At 47.2% G+C, this 25,984-nt stretch overlaps 1 protein-coding gene and 1 long non-coding RNA gene across 4 annotated transcripts in view; one reads left to right on the top strand and one right to left on the bottom strand.

Annotated features, from left to right (window-relative positions):
• The first annotated feature begins 2,433 nt into the window (after positions 1-2,433).
• LOC121458909 lies at positions 2,434-25,443 on the top strand. Of its 3 annotated transcripts, none has more exons than XR_005975886.1 (3): positions 2,434-2,845; positions 12,862-12,978; positions 22,293-25,443. It is a non-coding gene; the product is annotated as an uncharacterized LOC121458909 (long non-coding RNA). The 3 variants fall into 3 exon arrangements; XR_005975887.1 differs by lacking the exon at positions 2,434-2,845 and adding an exon at positions 11,349-11,570; XR_005975888.1 differs by lacking the exon at positions 12,862-12,978.
• The window catches only part of LOC121458908 (laminin subunit alpha-1), a 119,994-nt gene continuing 116,518 nt past the window's right edge, over positions 22,509-25,984 (bottom strand). The window contains exons 61-63 of the mRNA XM_041668293.1: positions 24,546-24,679; positions 23,282-23,504; positions 22,509-22,727 (exon numbers count right to left, since the gene is read on the bottom strand). Of these exons, the coding sequence (XP_041524227.1) occupies positions 22,567-22,727; positions 23,282-23,504; positions 24,546-24,679 (518 nt within the window). The 3' untranslated portion in view covers positions 22,509-22,566. The remainder of the gene's footprint in view (positions 22,728-23,281; positions 23,505-24,545; positions 24,680-25,984) is intronic.

Raw genomic sequence — 25,984 nt, 5'->3', positions numbered from 1 at the left:
CTGTCAATTTGACACAATTGAAGAGTCTTTGGGGGTTTGGGAACCTCAGCTGAGGAGTTGTCTAAATCAGACTGGCCTATGGGCCAGTCTCTGGGGCACTGTCTTGATTAATGAGGGAAGGGCTGGCCCACGGTGGGCAGCATTAGTCCAGGCAGGTTGGCTTGGGCTGAATAAGAAAGCTAAGAGAGCACAGATGTAGGAGTGGGCTAGTGAGCCACGTTCCTTTGTGGTTTCCTCTTTAGTTCCTGTCTTGAGCGCCTACCCTGAGTTCTCTCAATGAGGGACTGTGATCTGGAAGTATAAGCCAAATAAACCCTTTCCTCCCCAGGTTGCTTTTGGTAATGGTGTTTATCACAACAGAAAAGAAACTAGAACCAGTGCCAAATACATACATACTGAAATCAATGGATAAATAAGATATTTAGAGAAGTACTCATGGTTAAAAATCACTCCCAGGGAAATATATTCCATAGGTACCATGTAAAGAATATGAGCATGGGAGCTGCACATTTTGTGAAAGTGATTTTAGCTGAGCTAATCTATAAAACCAAATTTCCAGCCCTCCTTTCTAGGCTAGCAGGAGACAATGGCTGGGTCTGTTTTGTGCAGACGGAATAGCAGACAACGTGACAGAGAAGGCTGGCAGCCTCTGTTCGGGCTTCATGCTCACTGCAGGGCAGAAGTTCAGTCCACCATGCCCGTCGTTTATAATTCATGAAGGACTGCAGAGTTGGAATGCTGCTGAGGATCCCAAGGGTGACAAATTAAAATTCAAGAAAACCAAAACAAAGGGGAGCAGGTCACACGTCTGAGCTGTCAAACAACAATCACCAGGTACTCAGGGGTACAGCTCACCAGTGATGCTTTGTTTTCATATCAAATCATGAGTGTCACCGAGCAACGGCAGAGATTTCCTATAATATAAACAGGAAAAGGAAAGACATGCACGGCTTCTACTTTACAAACTCTTTCAATCTTTAATAAACTTCTTAGAAGCACAGAGGAAATTGTCCTTTAGGGAGTGATCAGAATGTTTTGTGTTTCTGTGGAGAGGAGAATGAATGCTTGACAATAGAAGCTGAGATACAGATTTATATTGCTAAATTTTTAAAGTCAAAAGCTCAGTAAAAAGAGGAACTGACAAACGCGGGATTCTGGATTTCACTTCACAGCAACTGTTGCCTGTTAAGCTAAGATACTGGACACTGAAAATAAAAGAACTGTGACAGAAGCATTCATGGCATTGTATGTATGATGTATGTATGTATGTATGTATGTATGAGCATGCATGATGGCATTGGTAGCCGTAAAGCACGTGGGCTGTTGCTCTCAATCCTCTGGAAGATAATATAAGTAGAAACAAAGTTCTCATGGATTAGACATGAGATTCATCGTACATTACAATGGGAGAAAAGGTCTCTACACAAATCAGAACACAGCACAGGCACCGACGTAGCTTTGTTACGGGAGGAGTAACCTTGTAATGGGTATTCCCAACCTGCTTTCTGCCCATGAGTGAATTCAATATTCGAAGTAGAGCAATGTAAGTAATCTAGCAGAAATACCAACTATCACCAAAAATTAGTCTGGAATTTTTCGAAATGGATACTCTGAAAAAAATTTCCTCTTTGAAATTGTTAGTATTTTCAACGTATATTGCTTTTGAAAAAAAAATAAAGAGAAATACAAAGCAAAAAATTACCCATTTTGAAGCTGTTCATTGACTACCATTATTCGCATTTTTCTTTTTTATCTTTAAACATACCTTTGCATTCGTGTGTGTGTGTGTGTGTGTGTGTTTGTGTGTGAATAAGATCATTAGACTATATTTTAGCAAGCGCCCAAGAGGGAGGGCCGTGGGTTGGTCTCCACAATAAGGCAGTGACGTTCGCCAGCAAACTTGAAGGCCTCTTGTCAGAGTATCAGAGGGAAGGAGGCATAGCTGGCTGCAAGACAGTGTAATTGTTTGGTGCGGAAAGAAGTCTGAGCTCAGGGAGCACTCACTGCTGGATTCGAACTGCATAGGCTATGCGGGGCTCGGTGCTTCTGTGTGTCAGGTTCTCCCCTGGCACAGGAGGGATGATTGCCAGGAGGTGGGGGTTGGCGGCCCTAAACCCGGTTAGGTTACAGCCATAAACTTGTCAGAAGGTCTTGGTCCTGCTTCCTTGGCCTGCAAGTGGCAAGAGTCCTTGGGGCAAAGGGAGAGCTTTTCCTCTGTCTTTGGTCCCCAGGGTCTTGGGCTGCGCGAATCCCCGCCCTGTTAGGGGCGTGGCGTTGTGTGTGTTGGGGGGGGGGACAGCGTGCAACCCCGCTTTGCCCCGCCCCTCCCTGTGGCCTCTGGGACTCGCCGGCCCCGCCCACCGCTCTCTCCCTCCTGCTCTCTAGTTAAAAAGCCATTAGGAAGCCAGGCTCTCCTGGGTGACGGAGGGCGCAGCCAGTTGACTCCGAGGCGCGCACAGCGCATCCCTGCGGGTCGCGGAAGTGACGCGGGGCACCCCGGCAAGAGAGCGTTTGAATCGGTTCCCGGGTTGCTTCCAGGCCGCAGCCGAGGAGGTGCTGCGCCGCTGGCCTAGACCCCGAGCCATGGCTGCTGGAGCCGAGGGCACGCGCGGAGTGGGCGTCGCCGCGAAGTGCTCCCGAGGGAGGGCCGTGGGGTGTTCACTGCAATATGGCAGTGACGGGCGCCAGCAATCCCGGAGGCCTCTCGGCGGGCTCTGGGACAGGCGGAGGCGTCGATGACTGCAGGACCGTGTACTTGTTTGACCGGCGCGGGAAGGAGTCGGAGCTCGGGGAGCGCGCACTGCAGGTCTGCAGGCTCTGAGGGTTCCGCGCTGCTGTGTGTCAGGTACGCGCCCGGGCTCGGGAGGGAGGCTTGCGAGGAGGTGGGGGCCTGAAGTCTGGGTGGGTCACCGCCATTAACTCGTCAGGTGGCCCTGGTCCTGCTGCCTTGGCCTGCCAAGGCTAGGGCCCCTGAGGCCATGGGAGCTGTCTTCCTGCTGTCGCCTGTCCCCCTCCCGCACTCTTGCTGCTGTGTGTTATCCTCTGCCCGCAGGCTGGCTAGGGTTAATGACTGAAGTTTTACAAAGTCCAATACAGCGTTGCTCCAAAAGTCCTGATAATTATTTGGATGTTGGACATCAAAGTCTCAGGGGTCCTCCTCAGAAAGACCACTCCAGGGTATGGGGAGCTTAGGAACGGTTCCTTACCCAGAGTCTTATTTTTTTTTTTAAAGCATGGCCTCTGTCTCTCTTTCTTTTTAATGATTTATTTATTTTTATTTTATGTGGTTTTTGGTTATTTGAGACAGGGTTTCTCTGTAACTTTAGAACCTGTCCTGGAACTAGCGCTTGTAGACCAGACTGGCCTCAAACTCACAGAGATCCACCTGCCTCTGCCTCCCGACTGCTGGGATTAAAGGCGTGAGCCACCCCCCCCCCCAGCCTATTTTGCCTACTTGTATGACTGTGAACGTGTCAGGTCCCCTGTACTGGGGTCACAGACTGTTATGAGCTTCCATGTGGGTACTGGGAATTGAACCTGGGTCCTCTGGAAGAGTAACCAGTGCTCTTAAACGCTGAACCATCTCTTCAGCCCAAGCTAAAAATCCTTCAATAGAAATCAAATTTAAAAGTAGGACATAGTATGGTAATTTAAAAGACTGGAATAAATGTCACATTGACGCATGTAATTCAAAGGATGAAAAATTTGAGATAGAAATCTCGAGAAAGGTTTAGCCCCAAAGGAAGCTAGAAAGGTAAAACAGCAGGGAGACTCCCTTTCCTCTCCTCACAGAGTACCGTCCACAGGGACCACATTCAGAGCTCTGCCCAGACCCCTCAGTGATGGCAGAAATACACATCGTGTTGCTTTCTTTTAGGGCACTCACACTCAGTTATGTTAGTTTTTTAGATACGTGTCTCGTGTAGGCCAAACTGGCTCCTTTTCTTTAATGCCACCACCATGTTGGAATCCCTGGAGGATTCTCTGTAGGTTAAGTGTTCCTCCATCCTGGATCTGTAGATCTGCATAATTCCCACCTCAGAGTTCTTGTGCTTGGATTCACCCCATAATGATGTCTGTATTGTTTTGAGCCGTGGGATTCTGAGTTTCACGGTACTGGATTCTGGAACATCAGGCTCCGTTCCTTGTTCCCAGTGAAACCAGTGTAAAAAGGGAAAATAACACAAAGTACAGAAGTGCAGCTTTAATGTAGACTGTGTGTCCAGCCTATTTCCAGACCCCGTAAAGGACAGAAGTCCCTTTGCTGGTGTGTCACAAGACACTTGCGAGGCCTCACTGGTAGTTATGCCACGTGAGATGTGAGAAGGACTGTAGATGGCTGGACAAAATACTTCTGAGTCTTGTGTCCACAGAGTTAAAAGTTTCACCGCCATAGCTTCAACAAGAGGCTACTTCTGGCTCTTCTCCTTTGTGGAAAGGAGCCCTCTGTCTCTTCTAGGATTCTGAGGTAACCTCTGACCTCAGGCAGTCAGGCTGTCTGTACCCTGGAATTCCTGATGAACACTTATTCTTGCAACTTGATGAGCCTTTCTCCTTGTACCTTTCTCTTCCTTGAAGGTGCTATTCAAATGGTTCAGAAAGAAGTCATTCATCCTTACAATAGGCAGGCCTCTCAGCTGCCATCATATATGCTAATCTGGGGACATCAGAGTGGCCAAGATGTTTGGTGTCAGAGCTGAATCTGCATAACAATATATAGGAGCTCGTGTAAAGTGAGGGGAGCAATATTCCTTGCAGAAGATATGTTCCTAGCACATACTCACCTGTCCTTCTTATCAGCAGTGTGGCGGCTCACCAATCACAAAAAAAACATCATTGCTGTACTTGTTCATGTAGCCTGAACTTTGAGCTTTTTGGTGGTCCTTCCTTTCTGAGACCACTCACTTCAAAGCATGAAGAATCAGAGACTCTTTCAAGTGTTGGCCAAAGAGACAAACAGAAAACAGAAGGCCACTGAGACAGAGGAACTGTGGGTTCTCTCTCTGTGTATCCTATGTCAATCAGGCTATTTATGTCAGAGTTGACTTCTGCCATACTGCCTATCCAGAGTCATACTGGGTGACTTTGTGTGAAGTCATAGGGTCCTAGCCCTCAGTGTTTCTGGTGTTGAGTGCCAGGCATTTTTACACTGCATGTAAAATGGGGCTGAGAACTGAAATATCTAGCCTGGGCTGTTCCCATGGACACACGTAAAGTCGAAGTAAGCGTGTAATCACGTGAAGAGAAGCAGGTGTGGGAGTGCTTCAGGACTGGGATAAGTGAGCAGACTGCGTAAGGAACCCAGGCACTCCCAGGAGAGGAAGAGACACGTTGCCTCTGCAGGGATCATGTCAGCAGTTCCAGGGAACATCACCTGTGTTATCCATCTGTAGAAGTCAAGGCAAAGAGCACTCAGGCAGGTCCTGGAGCTACCTGCACCAAAAGTTGCCATCCTTGGGGCTCAAAACCACAAGGGCAGAGAAAATCACAAGGGCAGGGATAATCAGAAGGGTAGAGACCCATGTGTCAGTTCATCCAGGGATGAGGACAGTGGACAAATGGCTCTTCCACCTAGTGGAAAACATGTCCAAATACTATTTCACATGAGTGCCTGCTCTGCTGTGTACATGCCAAATTCATGCATCATAGACTAGAGTGTTCCTGTACTGTGTCCTCTTTAAGTCCCAGTATGATGATGAGCATCATGAAGAAATGATGAGACAATGCAGACATGCCACTGTCCAGAGATGTCCTCTGAGACATGTACCCAATATCCTACAAGGACTTCAGAAGACTTCTCCCCTACTTCGACCAATAAGGGTTGCAAGGAATACATTTTAGACTTACTTACCAGTCAAAGTGCTGAGATCATCTTATTACATCTTGATAAATGTTCATAGATGATGTTTGTCTTGAATCAGCCTGGATCCTTTCCTCCAATGATGACAGAGCTCCACCGTGGGTCAGGACTGGGTCAGGAGGGCTCAGAGATGGCACATGAATTCCAGCATCTGGTTGATGAGTTTACTGAAAATGATAAGAGGAGGAATATTCTCCGGAAGGAATCATATGATTGGTCAGACTGAAGGCAGGTATGAAAATAGAGGTACAGATTGGTCTACAAAGAGAATCCAGTGAGGACAGTCCCAACTCATCAACCGGCCCAGGAACAGTTACTCATAAAACAGTGAGCCTGTGCTGCACCTTTGGCGACAACAAATGTGGTGCAGAGTTGAGAATCCCTGAGACTATAGTGAGAAGTAAGCCAACGCTGAACCATGCTTGCTCTCCTTTTTCCTATCCTATTCCTTCCCCAGTAGAACAGAGTGTGGTACGTCATGACAACTGATTCGGGACTGTAGGAACCTGGCCTGTCTCACCATGCAGACACCTTGACGTCAGGAAAAGCCCACAAACCAGTCAGCTTCTCTCCAGCGTACATGCCAGCAGACAGCTCATGGCAGCAGCATCCAGGCTTTCTTCTGTCCCAGAACCTGGTGGAGAACAAGGGATCAGCGGAGGGGAGCATGGCATATGCCAGGAGGTAGCAAGCACATGAGACAAAAAAGGACGCTAGAAGGAAAGGTTGATGAAAAGTTAGCTACAAGTGAATGACCATTCATGAGACCTAGTGCTGGTAGCTTGTGTTGACAGTCTGTGGGAAAGTCAAGGACTTTAGAAGATTTGTCTTTCAGCCCTAGGTATGTGTGAAACCTGAACATGGAATTCTTTGAACTCTACCTGGACAGTCCTAAATTCAGCCTTCTATGGAAAAGTAGTATCCAGGCTTCTCAGTACCAAATGAGTATTCCAGAATTTAGCTCGCCACAGTACTTCAGTTTTTGAACATATCACATTGGCATACAGCAAGGTGGGAATTCCCTAACATGTAACAACTTACTGTGCTTCTCTTGAAACCCTCAGGCCTAGCTCTGGGAGTTTCTCTGAAGGTTCAGCCCATCAATACCACTTTGCATCTGGGCAAGGACTCTTCTCACAAATCATTTGCCAATGCTAATTGCCCATCAGACAGGACAGGTGGGATGGTCTTCCTAACAGGCACCCAAGGAGAATGATGTAGGCAGCCCACTAAAAGCAACCAGGTCATTTCCAGAAGACAGGAAAAGGATGACCATGTGTCAGTAGCAACTGACAAAGACCAGACAGGTGGAGGAAAGGATGGGAACAAGATAAGTTGTCAGAGGGTGCTTAGTGGACCGAAATGGCAAGGGACAAGAGAGTTGACAGTTTTCTAAAGTGTCTTGTCTGCATAGTTTGAACTTGAACTTCATAAATGTTTACATATACCCAGTCAGAACACTAAAGGATAATCATGAAAGCTCACGTTTCCAAGTCATACGCTCTGCAGGAGGTTCTAATGACCAGGCAGATTGAGTTCTCCAGGAAGACTGGGAAAGCTTGAAGAACAGCATAGCATTCTGTGATGGCAGAGAGCAGGGATAGGAGGAGGGCAGAATGAGCAGGAAGTGGAGGCACTTCTGCATCAGACACCACAGCTGCCCTGTAGCCCACGTGCTCCCCACCTGATAAACTCCGGAGTATCTGGGATCTCCAGGCAACAGAAAGAATTGGCAGTCAGGCGGTCAGTGGTTCCCTGTTGGCCAGAAGAAGTGGGCTGCTTTCTTGTTGAAGACTCTAATCTCCCAGCGTGTGCTGTACGACAGCCAGCTCAGGCCTATAGGAGAAGGCAAGCTCCCATGTAAAATTTGGAAAGACACTCTCTCTCCTGTGAGAAAACATGGGATACAGCCATTTTGAAGGAACCCCAGTCTCACTGCTTTACATTCCTAGAGCATATGGGGTTCCATAAATGCCAGTTCCTGATATGGTCTCCCTCCATGTGTGCGTCAGCAGCTAAGCTCCCTTAGGATGCTCAAGAGAGGACCTTCCACCTCTGCTCCCCTTCCGAGTGTCATCTCACCAAGGGGACCCTGGAAAATTGAGAGATGCATTAAACCTCCTGAGCAGCACAGAGGTGAGCCATGGGCCAGTTCAGAAAACAATCGCAGTGAGATTTAGCTGCTCTATTTGATGGGCGGAGTTGGTGCATAGGCTCACCTGAAAATGCAGAGGACATCGTGCTGGACGCTGTGAGGACTTGACAAGGGGAGGGAATCCTGGGATAACATTCCCTAGGTCTGAGTGTACCAGGAAAGTGTACGGAAGAGACCAAGAATGGCTGCAAGGCTACAAAGGAAAGCTTCCCACCCTAGCTGTGTAGTGAGAGCTGAGTCACCTTAGAGCTGTATTGAGTGGGACACTGGACGTGGCGACTGTCTGATGTATTACACGAGGGCGAGATGTCTGAAAGGTGACTGAAGTCTGGACCATAAGCCAAGGTGCTGGCAGTGAGAACAATGAAATAGGTATGTGTAATGGGGGCTGTGTTCTTGAGTGCAATCCACCTGTTGATCAGATTTCTTCCTTGCACCACTGCCCCTTTCCCGGCAGCCCAGAACACACTAAGTACCCTGTCCTTCCAGTAGTGAGAGTTTAGAAGCATTGTCCTTTGATTCTAGCAGGATGTCTATGCCACAACTGGATGGCACTAGAGGAGAAAAGACCATGGTGACCATACTAAATGACAGCTCCGGCATAGGGTTGGGGTTGTGTATACGCAGCCATTTCCCACCTCCTAGCTCTAACCAGTGGACCTGGGATCACAATCGCAAAGTGGGCCCTGGAAAGGCTGCAGAAGGGAAGCAGAGAGGTCTGATGAGAAACTGGGGTCTCTCCTTCTGCTTAGGTATATGCAGAGTTTCTCAACATCCCCTCAAAGCAACCTTAATCAGAAGGATATTGTCGGATACTTCTTTTAGGGTATTTTTAGATGCAGTTCAAAATTAATTTTACATCAGGGCTACATTTTCCCTTCCCTTCATCCCATCTCCACTCACAATCAACCCCTCCTCAGTTTCTGTTCAGGAAAGTGCAGAATTTTGGTGCAAACTAAAGCTTCTACATTCCTGAGACCTGACATTGCTTGAGAACTTCCTTTTTTCAGAAAATAGACATTTTTCCAGAGTGACTCCAGAGAACAGAAATCAGGGCCTCACTTAAACCAGGCACCTGCTACAGGCCTGAGCATCACTCTCAGCCCTCTCCCCACACAGCTGTTCAGAGCTGCAGTGCATTAGCATCAGAACCTATGGGCCTCGAATTTGGCCATCTACATATACCTAAAATGATGTCCTTGGTGATCTCCTGAGAAAAGTCCATTGGATGGGCAATCCATGGCTTTGCTTTCCATTTTAGAGTGAATATCTGAGTGCTCATACCACCAGTCCTTACATCAGCATCTTGACCTGTCTTCCAGAAGACAGTAATGAGGGGAATTTGTTAGTGTTCCATTTAAATGAAAATTTGCACAAAGCAGTGGGTAGACCTCTGACACACTTCCTGCGGTGAGCCCCCTTTCTACCTTGTCTTCATCTCTTCACAGGGTCTTAGAACCTGAACAGGTTGTTATTTTCCGGGGGCCTCACAGGTCTGATTCAGGCTTTCTCATAGATTCCAGACCCTGTATTTCCTTATTTTATACTTGTTTCGAAACTCCTCACTGCGTGCAGGGCATAGGAACAGACGAGACCTATGGAGTAATGTCATGTATATATTGGTGAATGCAGGAATGGAAGCCAAGAGAACCAAGATGAATCAAGATCCTACTGGAAACCCTGCCCCGCTTATCTGGACTGCAGTTTTTGTTGAAGCGTTGGTTGACGCTGCCAAGTAAGGAGTGGAAAAGGTCCCAACACAGAATAAACCAAGAAGCTTGGACAGTGGAGTCAGGAGCTTCCTGGCTCAGGGACCACACCGTGGCAAAGTCATGCTCTGAGCTTTAGGTTATTCTCGTCCCTGAGGAAGGATTAAAGTTCCTGGCTTGCTCTCCTCACATGTAAGCAAGAGCTTCCTTGGCCAAGGGCTCTGAGTATGCTAATGTGAGTAGCAGCGTTCTAAAATGGTACATACTTACAGTTACAGCCAGAGAAAGTTCTAGTAAAGAAAAGGGTATGTGGACCAGGACACTAAGATTCAGTAAGTCTAAAGTCAGAGAAGTAAGGTGAGAGGTTGAGGGTTCCCCAAAACAACAACCAAGTCAACTCTGAGGGACAGAGATGGTCTCGTTGTCCTGACTGGCATCAGGGAAGGACAGTAAAACATGTGTGGGCCAAGGCCAGGACTCCCACTCCTCAGAGCCATCCCTGACTTCTCCAGCAAGTGCTGGCATTGCTTCATGTCCATCAGGGTTTCCACCTGCAAAAACATTTGGAGGAAGAAGCAACAGAGTTGAGTCTACAGAGCAGTTGGGGAGAATGAGTTTATACGGTTATCCTGCAACCTCCACATGCTAAAGAGCACACACTGGTGCTGCTCACACAGACAGGTGAACACCAGAGACAGACAGACAGAGGGGGAGACAGAGAAATAAGTGAGGCACTGTAGATGATTTTAAGAGTCTGGCAAGGTGACCTGGGCTCTCAGAGCTCACCCATCTTTCTGAAATAGGCTAAGGTTTGTAGGCAACATACATACCAAAATGGAGCTGATATTGACTGACTCTGCCAAGTCCACACTAGCACAGGCTAGTAGTAGGAATGTGGACTGGAGTCACTAACAGTTCAGGAAAGATGGGCGTCACAACTTGACAAGAGCCATACAGAGCTGGAAAGAGAAGAAAGGGTTGACCCGAAGGCAGCACGGTCTGGTGGGAAATAATCTAAGTCTAGGAAGCATTGGGCCTGGACACAGTGGGGACAGCACGGTGATGTCTGCTGACTACAGACAAAGTCAGTTATTCTGGGGGAGAGGAGAGTAGAAGAGAGGACATGCTACTGGATGTCTCCTTTGAACCAGGGAAAGCCAAGAGGCCGAAGTCTCTGGCCATGGAACTGAGAGATTTCAGTGCTGGGAGCTGTGGTGTTCACTGGGAGCAATGGTGCAGCTAAGAGTGACCTGGGACTCCAGTCTACACTGAGGAATCATCTAGAAAAGGTTCACCTGTGAGCATGCCTGTAGAGGAGGTATTTGATTATCTTCACTGATATGGAGAGACGCAACTCTTTAGGGCAGTGCCTTTCTGTAGGCTTCAGTACTAGACTGCATAGGAGGGGGTACCTCTAGTGGAGTGCAAGCAAGCTTAAATGCATGCATTTATTTCTCTCTGCTCTTGACTGTGGATATGGGATGAGTAGCCACTTTGTACCTGTGCTTTGACATCATTGTGATAACTCAGTGTAACCTGGAAGTGTAAGTCACAATCAGCATAATGCAAATGAACATAGATGTTCCAGATCATCACACTGACAACCCAGGGATAACAGGTGACAGATGTCTGATGGTTTTCTTCGTCCAACAATATCTTCTTTGAGCTTGGCTCCCCACTCTGTCTCTTGAGGGCATGCTCCTGGAATGCTGCTGTGGAGAGGCCTCTGGTCCTGCAAACATCTGCTCTAGACACATATGCAGGGCACACAGGAACTGGGTATCCAGCTCGTCCTCCCCATGTTGGCCTTGACACTGCTAGTCCAGCTGCATCGGATACCACCTAGGTATGTTCCTGGAGGATTTCTTCCTGAGGAAGTATGCTAAGTTCCAGGTTTCCATCCAAATTATGTAGACATCTGAACAACCTTTTGGATACGACAAACACACACATTTTTGATTTTCAAATGAAAAATACATGGTCAAAATGAAATATAAAATACATATGCATCATCTCTTACGTACTCACTCTACTCCTCACTGCGTCTGCCTCCTGACTCTAACACGTATGCATCATCTTTTACGTACTCACTCTATTCCTCACTGCGTCTGCCTCCTGACTCTAACACATGCATCATCTCTTACGTCCTTCCCTACTCCTCACTGTGTCTGCCTCCTGACTCTAACACGCATGCATCATCTCTTACGTACTCGCCTACTCCTCACTGCGTCTGCCTCCTGACTCTAACACACATGCATCATCTCTTACGTACTCACCCTACTCCTCACTGCATCTGCCTCCTGACTCTAACACACATGCATCATCTCTTACGTACTCACCCTACTCCTCACTGCGTCTGCCTCCTGACTCTAACACGCATGCATCATCTCTACGTACTCACTCTACTCCTCACTGCGTCTGCCTCCTGACTCTAACACATGCATCATCTCTTACGTACTTCCCTACTCCTCACTGCGTCTGCCTCCTGACTCTAACACATGCATCATCTCTTACGTACTCACTCTACTCCTCACTGCGTCTGCCTCCTGACTCTAACACGCATGCATCATCTCTTACGTACTTCCCTACTCCTCACTGCGTCTGCCTCCTGACTCTAACACGCATGCATCATCTCTTACGTACTTCCCTACTCCTCACTGCGTCTGCCTCCTGACTCTAACACATGCATCATCTCTTACGTACTCACTCTATTCCTCACTGCGTCTGCCTCCTGACTCTTCCAGAGGAGCCACTTTGGTGTTGAACACACGCCTGGTTTGTGGATTTGAAGCTCGTGGGAAGTAACACAATCTTGACAGGCAAACTCTGATTCTCCTGCACAGTCCGCTGAAGCACTCGATGTTCTGAGGGAGGCATGATTTTTCCATGTTAGAGTCAGGTCCAGGTGGCAGGGGCATTTCTTCTTCTACCCTGCTGCGGTAGACACATGGGGCAAATGCGGCCTTGGTCGGTGGGGCATGGCTCGAAGTGGGGCTTTTCTTCTGGGAACACCATAGAGGCATGGAGGCACTCTGGTTTATCTTCTGCCCTGATAGTGTCAGGACATCAGGCAGGTGCTGTTGTGAAGGTTGTGTGTGGAAAAGGCCAAAGGTGGGCTCACTGGCTCCTCTTTTTAGGTAACGACCAGATGTTAAAGAAGAGACTGGAGATGGTGGAGGTGCAGGGCCAGGGTCTGCCGTAGTGAATGAGGAGGTGGAGTCAAGCCCCTGGTGTTCCTGTTCTTGTAGTAACAGGTATGTCCCCATTATCTCATCGTATTTCCGCTTCTGCAGTGAGTCAAAGATCTCATTGGCAGCAAACCCATGGTCAAACAGCTTGTCAACAATTTTAGGATCTGGGTAGGGGTCACTAAAGATGTTTTCTTCAGGGTTCTTGACCCATGGATGGTGCTGAATATCTTCAGTGGAGGGCCTCCTCTCTGGGGCAACTGTTAAGATTTGGTGAATGAGATTTTCAAGTTGCCCAGAGATGTGAGCTGGGATGTTATACATGCCAATAGTGATCTTTTTCTCGGTCTCTTCCAGGGTGCTTCCTCTGAAGGGGTGGTGCCCAGTTGTCATAAAGTACAGCAGCACACCCAGACTCCACACGTCTGCCTTCTTCCCATCGTAGCCCTCCCTCAGAACCATTTCTGGGGCATTACAACTCTTGGTTCCACAGCGCCCATACAGCACAGTGCCAGCTCTGCACCTGGTAGCAAGGCCAAAGTCTCCCAGCTTGACATTTCTCTGTGCATCTAGCAGGATGTTTGGGGGCTTCAGGTCTCGGTGGACGATGTCATGGTCATGGCAGCACCTTAGGGCTGACACTAGCTGCCCAAATATTACCTGTGCCTGTTCCTCCGGCAGCCTGCCTTCTTCCTTAACCAGTTGGTACAGATTGCCTCCCGGCACATACTCTGTTATTATATAGCAGTATTTTGTGGTCGTTAAAACCTGGAAGAGGCGGATGATGTGTGGATGTCGCATGGTTTCCAGTACCGCTATCTCTGATAGAACGAGGCGCAGGTGTTTCGTCACATTTTCTACAACTTTAATTGCGACGGGCATGCCTGTGAGGCGATGGAGGGCCAGTTGTACACAGCCAAATCCACCCTGGCCGATGGTGTACAGTATTTTGTACTGCTTGTTTAGGCTCCCCTTTTGGGGGAAGCAGGGCATGAGGCTTGGTGTTTACTGGCCTCCTGTCCAGAAAGGTTGTGCCGGAGATCAAATAGACAGCTCCAATTAAGACACGAATGAAGGAGTCCCACAGGTCACAGAACCAGCTCCCTGGTCTCTGGACAGAAATGCAGCCCAGGCTACAGCCTTCTATGCAGGCCTCTCATTCTTCCATCTCAGTGACTGTTTGTGAGGTCAGAGCAAGAAATGGACCAATAGCAGCAGGCTGTAGCCTGCAGTGACTGTCTCCCTGTCTGACCACAGGCAGCTTTCCCCTACTTAGGAAAAGGCAACTAGCGTCCCCCAGCTTCGGCTTCAGTGGATCAAAGAGACTGATGCTTACTCGTTGAGAGATTCCAGCCAGCACAGTGGCAGTGACCTTTATAGCTGTATCCTAAGGACCTCAAACTGTGTCTGGCCCTTTAAGGATGGGATACAGTTTGAACAGGTATCCTACAAAGAGACAAAGTCCTTAGGAGATTCTGTCAAAGCCATGTTTACAGTCTTCCATTCTTGGGGCCAGGGGAATAAAGGGCATGGGTATGGGGAGCTCTTGGTCACTCTCTATCCTGAACCTGTTAGTCCCGGTCCTGGTCCAGGGGCTTGCTTCTGGTGTGATGGAACAGGGCACTTTAAGTGTGAATGCCCAGAAAGTAGAAGGGAGCCCCCTGGGGTCTCTTGGGCTTGAAGTTGCTTTCTTCTTTAGGAAGCAGTGGTAGTTGGAAGAAGAGGACTCTAGGCTGTTATTGTGCCTGTTCACCTCATGGCGTCCTGGGCAACCACTGTGGTGACTCAGCTCCTTATAGATAGGAGATCTGATTTCTCTCTTGTGATCCTGAGTGTTGATTGGCCTTCTGACCAGTGACCAGGGACGATCAGGGCAGCTTCTAGAGCACGATTGCCCCCTCTCATCTGCTTCTCGAGCCATCTCCAGTCAATCCTGTCTCATAGTTCCTGAGAGTCTCTATTTTGGATCTTGCCTCTGAACCAGATTTTAATCTCTTGCTGTCTTTGAGACAAACATAAACTAGTTCATAAGGAGTGGTGGGAACCGAGAGACCAAAGTAAAACGTCTACTCTGTTCCGACTCATCTTCCCAATCGTGAGCACACCTCCTCCTCCTGAAGGAAGGGACTAGGGCACTCCATGGCAGTGGGGCCAGCATTCATGTGCTTGTTGTCCCACACCATGACCAACAGCATCTTAGGGAGGAAGGGGTTTATTTAGCTTGTATATCCCAATCAAAGCCCATCACCGAGGAAAGTCAGGGTAAGGACTCAAGCAGGAGCAGAGGCAAGAGCCCTGGGGTAAAGTTAGCTTGCTCAGCTTGCTTTCTCATATGAAACAGGACCACTGCCCAGGGCTGCCCCTCCCCCCCACAGTGGGCTGGTAGAGCTAGAGCGTCATCAGTGATGAAGGAAGTGGTCCACGGAATGATCACAGGATGAAGTGATGGAGCCAATTTCTTATTGAGTTTCCCCTCCCCTGTGACTCATTTGTGTGAAGTTGGCAGAGCCAACCAGTACTCCTGCCCTCTCTGTCAGAGACTTCTTCCTTCCTGCTCTGCATACTGAGAAGTGGCAGGGACTATTGAGTTGGTGGCTCCAGGATCAAGATGTATTTATCATCCACAGTGTGTCTGTCAGCAACATCTTCCCGGGCAGGAGCTCACTCAGCTTGAGTCCACAGTGTGTCTGTCAGCAACATCTTCCCGGGCAGGAGCTCACTCAGCTTGAGTCCACAGTTTTTTTCCAGATCATCCTTCTGTGCCCTCCCCTCCCCTTGTTAAGCCCTCCTGTTTCTTGGCCTGAAGTGATTTTTGTGAAATTTTTTTCTTCCCTTTAAGTGTACCTTGGATTCCCAGACCTGAACCTGCTCTGGGTACTATGACAGGCTCTAGGTTTGCTTAAGAGGCAGATATCTGGGGCACATATCTGAGGGTGTTTCTGAAAGAAGTGTCTCTGAGTTAGTAAGACCCGCCCTGAAGATTATGTGTGGAACAGTTCTTCAGGCTGCATCGCCAGCAGTGAAAATCCGAGAAAACTCCTGGAACCTCAGCAGACAGCTGTCTGGAACTCCTGACTGTGACCAGTTGTTGTCACTGGAACCTCAGCAGTCAGCTGTCTGGGACTCCTGACTGTGGACATAGTGTGACCAGTTGTGAAAATCTGAGAAAACTATTGGAACCTCAACAGTCAGCTGTCTGGGACTCCTGACTGTGACTCAGTGTGTGACCAGTTGCTCTCACCGGAACCTCAGCAGTCAGCTGACAGGGACTCCTGTGGACACACATTGTGACCAGTTGCTCTCACCGGAACCTCAGCAGTCAGCTGACAGGGACTCCTGTGGACACACACTGTGACCAGTTGCTCTCTCTCCTTTGACCTGCTTTCCCCACCATGATGTACTGTGGCAACAAAGTCTGAGCCAGAGCATACCCTCCTTCTTGGGTTGCTTTTCTTAGGTGTCTTCTCATAGCAAGAAGAAAAGTAAGTCCCAGATGTCCCCATCAAAGCTGGAGATGTGCTCTCGTCCTTCTTCCTTTCCCTTTTCCAAGTCACAAAGGGATCACCAAAGCCTCCCTAACTGTGGACAGAACCTCACCCTTTGAGACCACACACATTTCTACCGATTTTCCCTCCCTCTCCTTGTACTGACCAGGAGGCAAGTCTGCTGCAGACCCTTACATAGATCTACACTTGAGGTGGACAAAGGAAGGTGCTCACATCTTGAGATGAATTGCCTCCTAGACTGCTGTGTCTGTGTGCGATTGTCTGCGCATGAGCTTGCGGTTCTCCAATGCCCTAAACGGAGGCAACTGGCCCACTACAGCTGGTTAGTGCTTTTCTCATTTGGCCCTCAAATATATAATAATGAGATACTAAGCATGCAGCATGATCATTTTAGAGAGGAGGAAGACTCAATACTAGGAATGCCAGAAGACTCAAAAGCAAGGAAATCCTCTTAATGGAGCTATTTCCTTCCTGCCATGGACGCAGTCCTGAGAATCATGACCCTTCTGACATCACAGGAGTAGAGAAAAGCCCATTAGTCCTAGCTCTTGGTCATGGCCCTGGGACAGACTGCAGAGCTCAGCAGAGGCGGAAAGATGTCCTAGAATGCCAGCCTATTCAATGAGGACAGTCACAGCGCCCCCTGTATGTGTCCCGGGGAAGCATCAGGAATAGGATTGGTAGACAGAGGCTGGTTTCTCCAAGACACTGGAGATTAGGCTCAAGGGTTTAGGTGTGTGTGTGTGTGTGTGTGTGTGTGTGTGTGTGTGTGTGTGTTTGGATGTACATACATGTGTTTTGTATGTGTGTCCACTCAATGGAGTCCAGGCATCTATGGTATGGTATGGTAGATGAACAAGGAGACTGAGAGCATCCTAGAGCCCTCCCTCTGGTTTCCCACAATAAAGACAACTGCCAGGGGCCAACCCAAGCAATTGACGGGTTTCAGAGAACAGACAAGGAAAAGGCGATGTAAGAATTGAATCAGACCATTGATGGTTGGAAAATCTCGAAGCCTGATTGGCTAGAAATCAGGGTGCTTTTTATGTATATCTAACTTATTTATTTATATACAACTCAGTTGAGAGTTCTAAAACATAGATCATATCATTTTGGTCCCTAGACATGTATTTAACTTTGTCTTGTGTGTCTGAGGTCATATGTTTAGTCATCATTAATAAACTGTGATAGAACATATATAGCATTTACAGTCACTTTCCATCACCATTCACATAACCCTACATCTGGGCCACTCTTGCTGTTTCAAGGATGCTAGTCTGGCAGATGGCCATGTCCCAAGTAGTACATTATTAAACCTGAATGGACACAATGCCAATTTTCAACAGATCCAAGAAAAATCCTCAGGCCAAAGCTACTGCAGAAATTATTCCATTTCTGGCATAATGCAGTGTTTACATTTTTATCATTATAGAATGTATTTATATGTCTAATCCGAATACCATTTTGATTCTACAAACCGATTTTAGATTTGTTGAGAAAGCAACCAGGAAATCCAATCCTACACAAAATCTCTTCAGAGGAAATACTACAAATAAGCCTAACGACGGAGAGGAAATGTGTGCCACTCATCCCAGCACTTGAGAGGCAGAGCAGGCGGCACACCCTTGAGTGTGAGGACAGCCTGGTCTCCAATGTGAGTTTCTTGACAGTCAGAGCTACACATTTAGACCCTGCCTCAAAAAAAAAAAAAAAAGAAAGAGATGAAGAGGAGCAGAGGAAGAGGTGTAGAGTGAAGAAAGAAGGAAGACGAAGAGGAGGAAGAAAAAACATGGTGCTGGAACTATGCCAATACCACACATCTACAGAAACAAGACTTGTCACTGGAATCAAATGGAGGACTGAAAATAAGTCCACATGTCACGACTCACCTGAATATATCTAGTTGATGAAGGAAAACTATAGGTAAAGGAACAGCTTTCTCAAAAAATGTTGTAGGGAAAACGGAAAATCAGCATGTAAGAGAGTGAACTCCTCATGACCCCACATCTGGATCGTTCTGAATGCATCAAAGCCACAAAGATAAGACCTGAAGTGCTACAGGAAATCAGAGCACACTTTACCACATAATCTAGGAAATAGTGTCAGGAATTCACAAGCGGGCTTATGTGAAACTGAAAACAAACAAAGGGAAAGTGGCCACTGTAAAGGGACACCTGCAGAACAGGCAAAAAAACAGAAAGTCATCAGCTCTAGATCTGATTGACACTTCTAACACATGGAAAGCTGTAAATGACACAGCAGAAACCACTTCATCCAATCCATGAACAGGACAGTGAACTGAGGAGATGGTCCTCAGAGGAAGAAAGACAAACTCGAACAAGTGTTCACCATACTCATTATCCATGATAGGGGATAAAAAGTGTTTGGAAGTCACCTCTCACCCTGGTTACAATGGCTAGTACCTAGGAAAGCAAGGCCAACAGGTGCCGTGCCGGGCAAGGTGTGGAGAACATGGATGCTTACACACTGCTAGTGGGAACTGAACCTAGGGGCAGCCTCCTTGACTGCCAGCACTGAGTTCCTCAGAGAAACTAAACTAGGATTGCTGTCTAACCCATCAATGGACGACAGGGATGCTTACATAGCCAGGTTCACAATAGCTCAAAAAAGGAACAGCCAAGATGTTCGCCAACACATGAACGGGGACAAGAAATCTGGAACATTGGGACATGGGTAACTGCAGAGGAAAATGAGATAAGCAGGAATAGGTCTACCTGAGATCACTGTGCTAAAGTGAACTAAATAAACCAGGCTCAGAGACAAGTGTCCGATTTTCTGTAATAAGCTGAAGCAAGATGCTTGTTTCTGTATTCCATGTCTTTCTGGGTGAGTGTGTGAGTGTGTGTGTGTGTGTGTGTGTGTACGTGTCTACGCGCGTGTGTGTGAGCATGACTGAGTGAGCCTTTGTGTTTGACTGTGAGCACATGTGTTTGTGTGGATGTGGCTAGGCTTGGGACATGAAAGCAAGAGTGGGCCAGTGTGAGAGGAGAAGAGAAGAACTCTTGTGGACAAGACACAGGAGGCATAGTATGAAATACATAAGATGTAAATTCAGGCTGAGGAAATATTTGAGGATGGAAGGAAACCCACACAAAGGGGTCAGGAGGAGTGACCAGAACAGGCAGAAAAGGAAAGAAAATGGTGCGTGCAAAAGCATGTACACCGATACATAACCTTAATGAAGGCCATTATTTTTCTAAATGGGTGTGGAAAAGAACTTTAACGGATATATAATACGCCATTAAAAAATACCCACAATTGAATAAAGAGCTAGGATGTAGACAGGATGGTTGCTGAATCTCAATGACACCTTTCAAATCACAAGATTCCAACAAAAAGACATACCGGCTGACACATATGTGTAGAGAAAGACATGGGGACATGCTATTATAGCAGCAAGCCCTGGTGCTGCCCTTCAGGTGGTATTCAGCCTTGATGGGACCAGTATTGACTATTAGTTGTGCCGTGAGAATCTGCCCCAGGCCAGGCCACCACTTGTAGGAACATGAAGTGACAAACTGTAGGATGCTGGCCACTGAGCTCAAGCGCACTAGTGCCAGCCTGGACACCCATCTCTGAAGAGGATGGCTGGAGTAGGCAGCAAGACTGTGATCAGTACTGGGATGGGGGATGTGGAGCTGTTGTCCACTGGGAACAGTTGTCCAGATTGGAAGACTCTGCTTACAGATCCAGTGCCTGGCAAAGTGACAAATGCTCAAAGCACAAAGTGACCAATTCAATGTCACCATACAGTTCACCTAGACAGAATGTACTGAGTTCTGTGAGGCCTGACATCACAGTGTTGAGGCCAACATGGGGAGGACGAGCCGGATACCCAATCCCTGTGTGCCCTGCATGCCCAGTCTAGAGGAGACATTTGCTGTGCCAGAGGCTTCTCCACAGTGGTATTCCAGGGGCATGCTGTCAAAGGACACTGCTTGCTTACTATATACTTCATCATTATTCCAATCCTCAGTCTTCCACATCTGAGGAGCCTGAGGGAAGGACTCTGCAGATTTGTCAGAAGGTAGCCACATGTCCTATGCCCCTCCAGTTCCAGTCAGGACAACGAGACCATCTCTGTCCCTCAGAATTGCCTTGGTTGTTGTTTAGGGGAATCCGCAACTACCCAGGCCCATGCCATCATCTACCCTATCTGGGATCTGTTGGAGCGCGTGAAGGAATGGGTCCTGCAGATCCAAAGCTACAGGATTTCCACAACACAGAACAACAGCAGGATTAACAATGAGGAGTTCCAGTGATGGCCAGCCCAGCATCAAGAGTGTAGCAGAAACCAGAGGCCTTGAACCAGACCAATGACTCTTTGCAATGAACACTTGCAAGTGAAAATATATGAATAAAAGGGTCTACTGCATCGCTCACTACATCACATTGGTGTGGGAGGTCCTATATATGTGTTGCTTTTATTGGTTAATGAATAAAGAAAACTGCCTTGGCCTGTTGATAGGGCAGAGTGGAATTAGGCAGGGAATACTAAACTGAATGCTGGGAGAAAGAAGGAGGAGTCAGGGAAAAGCTATGAAGCCCCTTAGGAAACAGACATGCCAGACATTACCTGGTAAGCCACAGCGTTGGGGCAATACATAGATTAATGGAGATGAATTAATTTAAGATATGAGCTAGTCAGAAATATGCTTAAGCTATTGGCCAAACAGTACTGATTTCCAATTATTCAATAATATTCATTATTTCAATATGGTTTCTGTGTGGTTATTTTGGGACTGAGCAGACAGAAACAAACAAGTGGCCTCCTACAACATCACATTATAGCTTCTGTGACTAAATTGATTCTTTTCCTTCTCTTTTCTTTTTTCTCCTAAATTTTATATTATTTTATTCTGGGGAGGAGGAGGTTGTAAGGGCAGAGGGTGGATATGAAGGGATGGGGAAATGAATGGAATGGAGATGCATGATGTGAAAGACACAAAGAATAAATAAAAAGAAGAGAAATATTGAGAGTAGACACAGTTGGCTCTTCCAAATCAAAGGAGTGATGCCATCTTCTCAGTGCTTAGCAAACTGTTACCTATGGGTTTGCAACATTTATCTTTACTATGTTTAAATATGACTCTTGAATTATTAGATGTTTGTTTTTGTCCAGGAATGATGGCACAGACCTTTACTCACAGTATTCATGAAGCAGAGGTGGGAGGATCTCTGAGTTGGATCCCAGATTGCTCTACATAGTGAGTTCTAGGACATCTAGGGCTATATAGTAGACCCTGGCCTAAAAAGTAAAAGAATAATAATAAAAAATAACATAAATAACTTCCATTTCAATCTCTCTCATATTTCCCAATTTTTTGTTAAAATTTCTGCCACTTCATACACCAAAACACGCAAATATTTCCTTGTCCTCATATTGCTGAGATGAAATAATAGCTACTTTAAAGTCCTTGAGCTGGGCATGGAGGCAAACTTTGAGAATCAGATGTGAGAAGCTGACTCGGGAAGTGTGCTCAAGGCCAGACTGGGCCATGTAAAGATGTATGTGACTAATCATAAAGGAGTGAAAGTTTTGTCTGATAAATTCTTTCCTGAGGATGGCACTTATTGATTTCACTCTCTTTGAAAACTTGATCTTCTTTCCCTGGCTGCATGTGAGGAGAGGCATTAAGTTCTATCCCAACCGTGGGCCATCACATGTCTCAGACTCTGGATCCTACCTACCGAGAGGCCTTGACAATGTTTCTGTTTTGGTAGGAAACCAACTAGACTGTGTCCTAATTGCTACCCAGTGAGTACAATGTATGAAGGTTAAAAGCAAAGAGAGAAGAAATGAAACTATCCATATTCTGCTCTAATCTAATACTGTGATCTGCCACCCCCCAGGGAACACTGTCAAGTCTTCAGCAGAATGCACCATGTCCACAAAGATCCATTTGGACAACCTGAAAAAGGAGACCATGAATTCAACTGACATTTTGGACTATTTAATAGAGGTATCTGTTGTACATGTGGCTTTAGTTCAACATAAATACAGCATTTTTCTCTGGAAACATAACCTGAGTTGGAAAGGAAACCTGAAGAGAAGACACTTGAGTTCACCAACTTGTTTCTCCTCAGCATGTTAGCAATGATCCCAAAGGAGGGTTCTGGCAGCAGTTCAGGACTCAGGCCCAGGGCAGGAATGAGGGAAGACTCCTTGTATGTCAAAGGCCCTGCTCAAGTCCAAGGCCTGCACTTGTGTTCCCCTGCTCAGCTTCAGATTCCTCACACAGCCCCGGAACGAGGTCTGGCTGGTCAGACAGTTCTGCTTGACGTGGGCTGTTGAGAAAACAAGACATAAGCCTTGCTCAATTTTGTTGATAGGGTAAGTTGTACATTAGGAACAAAAAATTATCTAAGTGGATCTTCTATCAAACTAGGCTATTTCCCACACACGTGGCTTTAGCGGATGGCAGAATTCCTCGGAACTGTTAACACTTGAAGACATAGCCGCGACTTGAAAAATCATGCAACAGGCGTTAAGGATTTGCAGTAATTTCTCGGGACATCTTAAATGCTCAATTCAAAATGCAAAATTGGTGCAAGAGGGTGAAGCCTGCCTAACCCTGTGACCTTGGAACCATCTAGGGAAGAAGTACGATCATCCCACCTGCTTGCCATCAGAACCAATGTTCTCAATGAGAAATGTGTGTGTGAGGGTTATGCTAAATTCCCCAAGAATGTTTAGGTATGATATTCCAAACAGCTTTTCTAAAACGGTGAGACTTGTCACTGAACCGTGTATCTCTCTATCCCTAGCCTGTATTCCTCTGAGGTTCTACCTTCCTGGGACTGGGCTTCCCATAAGGTAAAGAGACTGGAGTCATACATACCAGGATAGCCGCCCACATAAATGGGATCATTAGTGTCGGCCGAGGTGGAATGGGTGTGAGGACTTTCAGCCCTAACAGGATTCCCATCCACAGTCAGGGCAATGCGGTGTTTGCTTTTCTGGGCTTGGAGCATGTGCCATTTCCCGTCACAGAGAGTTCTGGAGGCTCTGGGCTCGTATGTGGCTGTTATCCTACCAGCGCCATTGTTGACGTGAAATAAGACCTGAAGAAAGCAAACACTTGGGTGAGGTTTTCTGTTCAAGACCACCGTCTTCTTTGCACTAGATCTCAACCAGAAGACCAAGAAGCCATGGAGCACAGAGCATTGATGAATTGTTCCCACTGTGGGAAATCTAAGGGCCAAGAACCTGGAAATGAAATGCTAAAAACAAGCAAGTAGGTTCATGGGAGCCTGCAAGGAGACTTCTGTTCCACTGGACTTCTCTGTGTGCTCTGGTGCCTCCTACTTACGTGGACACAGTCAGATTGGCTCAGAGCTCACATCAGTGACCTCACTTTAATCGAGTTATCCTTTCATTCACATTTATTTATTGTGTGTATCTGTGTGCCCATGCATGAGCACATGCAGAAACCACAGACCAACTTGCTGGAATTGGTTCTTTCCTACCATCCTGTGGATTCTGGGGGTTGAACTGAGGTTGTTAGAATTGGCACCTGGCATTTATGCCCAGGAAGCCATCTCGCTAGCTCCTAATTACCTCCTTAAAGTCTAAACAAGATCACATCCTGAGAGGTGAGAGTAGGTAGGGCTTTAGCATGTGAATTTGAGGGACACCATCTTCGTTGCCTTCCAAAGGGAACACTGAAGCATCTTATAATAAAACTGGTGTCAGAGCTCACCAGGAGAGGGAAACCCAAGACGCCAATGTCCATAGTTTCTGTGGCTTAAGTGTGGCACGGTATACATGCCCATTTCTCTCATGTGCCAGATAGTGGGATGGATGGTAGCTCCAGCTGAAGATGCAGCCCTGGCGAAGACACTTGGGAAGTCTAGTCCCCAAGGGTTGAAGTGTACATGGTCTAGGAGGTGTCACCACCCAGTGGCAGCACTGAGACCTCAGGCCATTTGTGCCAACAGTCAAACGTATATGGGCCCCTGAGGACCAACTTCAGGGGCCCCAACTAACACCCCACAGAAAGAGAGGGGACCCCAACTCCCCTCCGCATGTTCATGTGGCCCCAAAGGGGAGGAAAGGGAGAATGAACACCAGGAACAGCTATGGCATGGAGGTAGGGCACCTACCTTGCCGTCTACAATCTCTAGGCCAATGGCATCCACTTTGGCACTGCTGATTCCCAGAAGGACACCATTCTTAGAGGAGGTGCGGAACTCCAGGGTGATGTTTAAATCTAATCGCACTCTGTAGCCTTCCTTGACTGAAAAACACGGCACACTGTTACTGAGAGAACCCACAAGATGGACTTTCCAGGCTGCCTTTGGCTGGCTAAGCATTCATGGTATTGGCCAAGTTCAAGATCATGCTACACTCCCACCCCATCCTCTGGGTCTCAGCTCCTCCATTCCCCAGTAAGAAGAAGCATTGCTTTTTTTTCCCTGCTTCTGTTTGTTTTAATGGAGTCTTGCTATGTAGTCAAGCTGTCCTGACTCTGCGTCCTGAGTGCTGAGATCACGGATGTACACAACCATTGGTACATTGGTACACTGCCATTGAAGAGGGTGTCCAGTCACAAATTAGAGCAAGCACCGGCAGGGACTTCCGTCATCTGCAGCCCTGGGGACATCTCGTGCCTTCAGTCTGGTGATCTTTCTATGTGTTGTAGATTTATCCCCCTTAGACTTTAGCTTCTTAATTTGTATGTACCTTGGATAGCATCATTTACTGGTTTGAATCAGCCTCTACAGTAGGTGTTTTCAAAGTGGGAATTGAATAATTTTATTCTTTAATTCAAGGGACAAAAAGAGTTGGATATTGTTAATAGAAGGCATTTGTCACCATGCCTGGGGTTGACAATAGAAGGCATTTGTCACCATGCCTGGGGTTGACAATAGAAGGCATTTGTCACCATGCCTGGGGTTGACAATAGAAGTCATTTGTCACATGCCTGGGGCTGAATAAAAAGGGAAAGGTGATGCTATCATAGCCTAGACAGAATAAATGTCCTACTGGCATATGTTGGAATTACAGATGCACACGCCTGCTTTTTTTGTTTGTTTCTCAAGATACGGCTTCTCTATGTGTAGACACGGCTCTCCTGGAACTAACTCTGTAGACCAGGCTGGCCTCGAACTCACAGAGTTCTGCCTCTGCCTCCTGAGTGCTGGGATTAAAGGTGTGCGCCACCGCTCAGCTGACACACCTGCTTTCTAATTCAAAGGTCTTTATTAACTTGGACAGGGAACATGCCCTACATAAACCTGGGGAAGGTGCAGATGAAGCCAGGAGCTCGTGACTGTCCAGATCTGCAGGGAGAAGGCCTCGTTAGGCCTCCTGCAGGGCACAAGACTGGTGCAGGCTTCTGCACAAACAGGAAAAACACTAGAAAGAGATCAGAGCACTGAATGGAAGAAACACGGTCTTAGGCAGTCTTTCCAGCTGAGTCCTAGCCTCTCAGTGTTTCCTGGATCCACATCAGCTTAGAGTACACACTAAACCCAAGACGCTCCTTCTAGATGTCAGCTTAGAGTACACACTAAACCCAGGTGCTCCTTCAAGACATCAG

Source organism: Microtus oregoni, unplaced genomic scaffold, assembly GCF_018167655.1.
Source record: "Microtus oregoni isolate MIOR12 unplaced genomic scaffold, Mior012 000018F_ref0000195, whole genome shotgun sequence".
In the NCBI taxonomy this organism is placed as follows: domain Eukaryota; kingdom Metazoa; phylum Chordata; class Mammalia; order Rodentia; family Cricetidae; genus Microtus; species Microtus oregoni.
Note: the sequence above shows the minus strand (reverse complement) of the source record. Positions and strands in the feature narration are given on the sequence as shown.